General features: G+C 43.0%; 1 protein-coding gene across 1 annotated transcript; it reads right to left on the reverse strand.

Annotated features, from left to right (window-relative positions):
• Positions 1-486: 486 nt before the first annotated feature.
• On the reverse strand, positions 487-3649 carry adprm (ADP-ribose/CDP-alcohol diphosphatase, manganese-dependent). Its single transcript, XM_034225752.1, has 3 exons — positions 2978-3649; positions 2195-2317; positions 487-1233 (listed from the first exon to the last, which is right to left on the reverse strand). Exons 1-3 carry the CDS (start codon positions 3531-3533, stop codon positions 938-940), a joined length of 975 nt encoding a protein of 324 aa, XP_034081643.1. The 5' UTR covers positions 3534-3649; the 3' UTR covers positions 487-937.
• Positions 3650-4001: the final 352 nt, after the last annotated feature.

Raw genomic sequence — 4001 nt, forward strand, 5'->3', positions numbered from 1 at the left:
GTTACTTTAAGGATTCAGATTCAAACTGTATCATGTATTATCAGAGGAAGGATAAAAACGTATTGATCCCTAAAAATTCACAAGGCTCCCAGCAGTATATAAACTAATACAAAATAACTCCTCTTTTACTCACGGCTACATTAATGATAACATTCATGCATCAATAATTATAATACAGTAATATATATAGTTCTGCAGAGTGAGTACCTTTACCTCATTAACATTGGTTGATTGCTAGATGACCTTGCTACAGGGTTTTGTAAACTGTGGATTTACGACAGTAATTACTTCATGCTCTGCCTACATTATAATTCCTACTGTTCCTGAACCTTCTTTACACTTCTATCTGAGAGGCTTTTATGTTTGTGCTAATTTGATTCCATAAATAAACCAATTTGCAATTACTAACAAATCATTTATCATCACATGTGCGAGCAGAACCTGCAAAGTCAAAGAAGGGGTTCAACTAACAAATTAGCAAGGCCATTTTTCACAACAATGCCCATCAAATAACTTTAATAAAATCAGTGCTTTCTATATGTGCAAAATGCAGTAGGCAGCATATGTAACCAATACAACATTCTGCTTCAATTGTGTATAACTATACAAATAATAGCATTTAACCTCTTGTGTAAAAGCTTGTGTATTAGATATACACTCATAAATAATCAAAACTATTTAATAAATACATATTGACAGTATGGTGAGTTAGTTCACACTTTAAAGCCTTTACCAAAACTAAACCAATGGTAGGTTACAGCCCTTCCATGACTGAAGTGTGTTAATGTTTATTCATCTGAGAAAATCATGGAAAGCCTAACGCTACGAGATGGGAGATCCTGACCCCCAGAGAATAATAAACACCCTGGAAATATCCCAGTCCATAACATCCCTGTCATAACGTCCCGACAGCCTCAGTGAGGTGTGAACTGTATCCTTATGATGGGAACAGAAACACTCGATCCTCCACCCTCCCCTCCCCTTTCAGCACCATCCTGTCTGCATACACAGAGACGGTGCTGAAGGCATCGCTGTCAGGGGGGGTCTCGATCACCCCGTCTATCGTCACGTGGTGTACGCCCGTGTCTTTATCCTGACAGTACCCCCCGTCGTGGCTGTGTCCGGCCATGTAACACACCACGCTGCTGTGGGCCCGGATGACGGCCAGCAGCTCCTCGTAGTTCCAGGCCAGGCAGATGGGGTCTGTGGAGCCAGGGTGCACAGGGACGTGACCTGGACAACAAAACAAGGTTGGATTTCACAGCGGCACTTCCAGATCAGCAGATGATGTACACAATATATTTCATAGACTGCTGCAACGCAATTTCCTTTTGATTCATCTAAATCACAGTGGCGCCAGGATGTCTGAAATGAGGCTGTGCAGTTCTGGAAGCAGAGGCTTCTGTTACCATGCCCTTGAAGAATACATGAGGACAGTGGTTCCCAACCTTAAACCTGTTCGTCACCATTCTATAAAAACCCCCTCAAGTATCTGTGATGATTCACCTACATTCTTTTAAATCCAACTGCTCCTTAGATGACAGTGTTTCCCATACATCGATTCATTTGTGGCAAGACGCCACAACTAAATATCGTCCGCCACAAATAGATCTCATACACTTTTTTTTGTAAATGATATTTTTGGGAGAATAAACCCCACTGATCCTCAACTCCGGTGTGTCTCACTCATTAACAACGCAACACAGAGCAACAAGAGCGTTGTCTGCTACACATTTTTGATGTGGAAATAAAATGAAATCCCTAATCTCTCTACGTACCCCCTGCAATCCCCTCAAGTACCCCTAGGGATCTCCGGACCTTCGGACCTCCCCAGACTATAAAAGCAGAATAAAGCAGAAATGCACGTTTCAGAGTGGCCTTTTATTGTGGCCAGCCTAAGGCACACCTGTGCAATAATCATGCTGTCTAATAAGCATCTTGATATGCCACACCTGTGAGGTGGGATGGATTATCTCGGCAAAGGAGAAGTGCTCACTATCACAGATTTTTTCAGATTTGTGAACAATATTTGAGATAAATGGTTATTTTGTGTATATAGAAAATGTTTTAGATCTTTGAGTTCATCTCGTGAAAAATGGGAGCAAAAACAAAAGTGTTGCGTTTATATTTTTGTTCAGTGTATATATATATATTTAATAACTAATGCACTGTAGGGGCGACAGTTTTAACTTACTGACGATTGTAACTCTGTCTCTTTTGTCATCAGACGCGGTCAGAAGAGCATGCAGCCAGTCCAGCTGCTCCTGACCGAAGCCCCCGTTGAACATGGTGAACCTCCGCTGCAGCCCTTCCAAAACTGAAAACAACACGACATCTGAAAATCACTCTTTACTTGAAGAAATACTCAGATATTTTACTTAAGTACAAGACGAAACACTACAATGTAAAAAGTACTGTGCTACAAGTAAAATTCCTGCATTTAAAATGTTACGTTAAGTAAAAGTACAATAGTATCGGCATTCAAATATACTTGAAGTTCCAAAAGTATATAAGTACTTAATGTGCGTAATGTCCCATTTTAGAATAATTGATATTACATTAATAGATTTTTTTGTTGTTGCAATAATGTGTTCATCACAGCTGGTAAATGTAGAGCTACTTTTGTAACTTGATATACTATTGCTGGATATTTTACTAATAACTATAGCAGAGTTTATTTCTTAGTTTATTTATATGTGCTAATATTCTGAATCTGTAAAATAGGCCTAACTAGTAACTCATTTTGTCAAATGAATGAGTAAAAAGTACAATATTGCCATCCAACTTGTAGTGGAACAGTAGTATAAAGTAGCATCACTTTCACTCCAAAGCAATACTCGAGTACAAGTACCCCAGAATCGTGCAAAACTTGAGTAAATGTACACACTACACAACAGCACTGCTCTTCACACCAGTCAATCTCTGCCCTGGGGGGGGGGGGGGGGGTGTACCTGTGCGGTGTACCTGTGCGGTGTACCTGGGGGGCAGTTCAGGTCGTCGTTGTTGTTGTAGAGTTTTATCAGATCCATAGCCTGGCCGTACTGCTCAGTGGACGGCTCCCTGCCCAGCAGGCTCACATCATAGGCGTCCAGCACGACAAACGTGAATCCGGGGGCCGGGCTGAAGCTGTAGGCGTAGACGTCCTCGCTCAGGTCCCGGTCCCTGTGCAGTGCGCTGCTGTTGAGCCGTGAACGCAGCAGCGCGCTCCTGCTGAAGTTATAGAACTCGTGGTTGCCCCACACATGGTGGACCTCCGCGGGCACGGAGAACTCCCTCAGCACGGTGTCAAGGGCCCGCTCAGACGCGCCGTGGCCCTTGTTGAAGCCGTCGATAATGTCTCCCAGCTGGAGGATAAACTCGGGTCTGACAGCGGACTCTGCCCAGCTCCTCTGGGCGTTCTTTAGCAGCTGTAGGCTGCTCCGGTAGAACCGCTTCCGCGTCCGGCTGTAGTTGAACCCGTCCTCTAGGTCCGCGTACTGAATGTCTGCTATCACTCCGAATGTGAACAGCGGAGTGGAAGGACAGCCGTCCATGGTCGATGTGTGAGTGCCGACAGAGCATACACTACCCGCGTTAATGAAATGCAGACAGGTTCAATGTCCTGTTTGGTGACAAGATAGCAGGAACTTTCCCCCCTTCTTCTCTCGGCTTTTCTAAAACTATGAGGTTTATTGGCGGTTGTCAACCACCATGAATAGGTACATTACCGCCACCTATTGGACTGGAGTGTGGATCATTAGATTGGCAGGATCAAAATGAATGAAAAAACACTACATTCTCTCTATAATTCTTGTTGCCTTTTAGATTTGTTTTGAACAGGCTGAATACTTTGTCTGATGATCTTTCCTAGCAGATTCCCCAAGGTAAGACTGAGCTTTTTCATCAGCTAAACCTGAAAACTAACACTCTTCTCTCATCTTCATCCTTGTGGCAGTCTATTACAGGGTTCTTACACCTTTTCCAAAGTCAAATTCAAGCATTTTCAAGGTGCATTTTCAAGC

This window comes from Gymnodraco acuticeps, unplaced genomic scaffold, assembly GCF_902827175.1.
Source record: "Gymnodraco acuticeps unplaced genomic scaffold, fGymAcu1.1, whole genome shotgun sequence".
Taxonomy (NCBI): Eukaryota; Metazoa; Chordata; class Actinopteri; order Perciformes; family Bathydraconidae; genus Gymnodraco; species Gymnodraco acuticeps.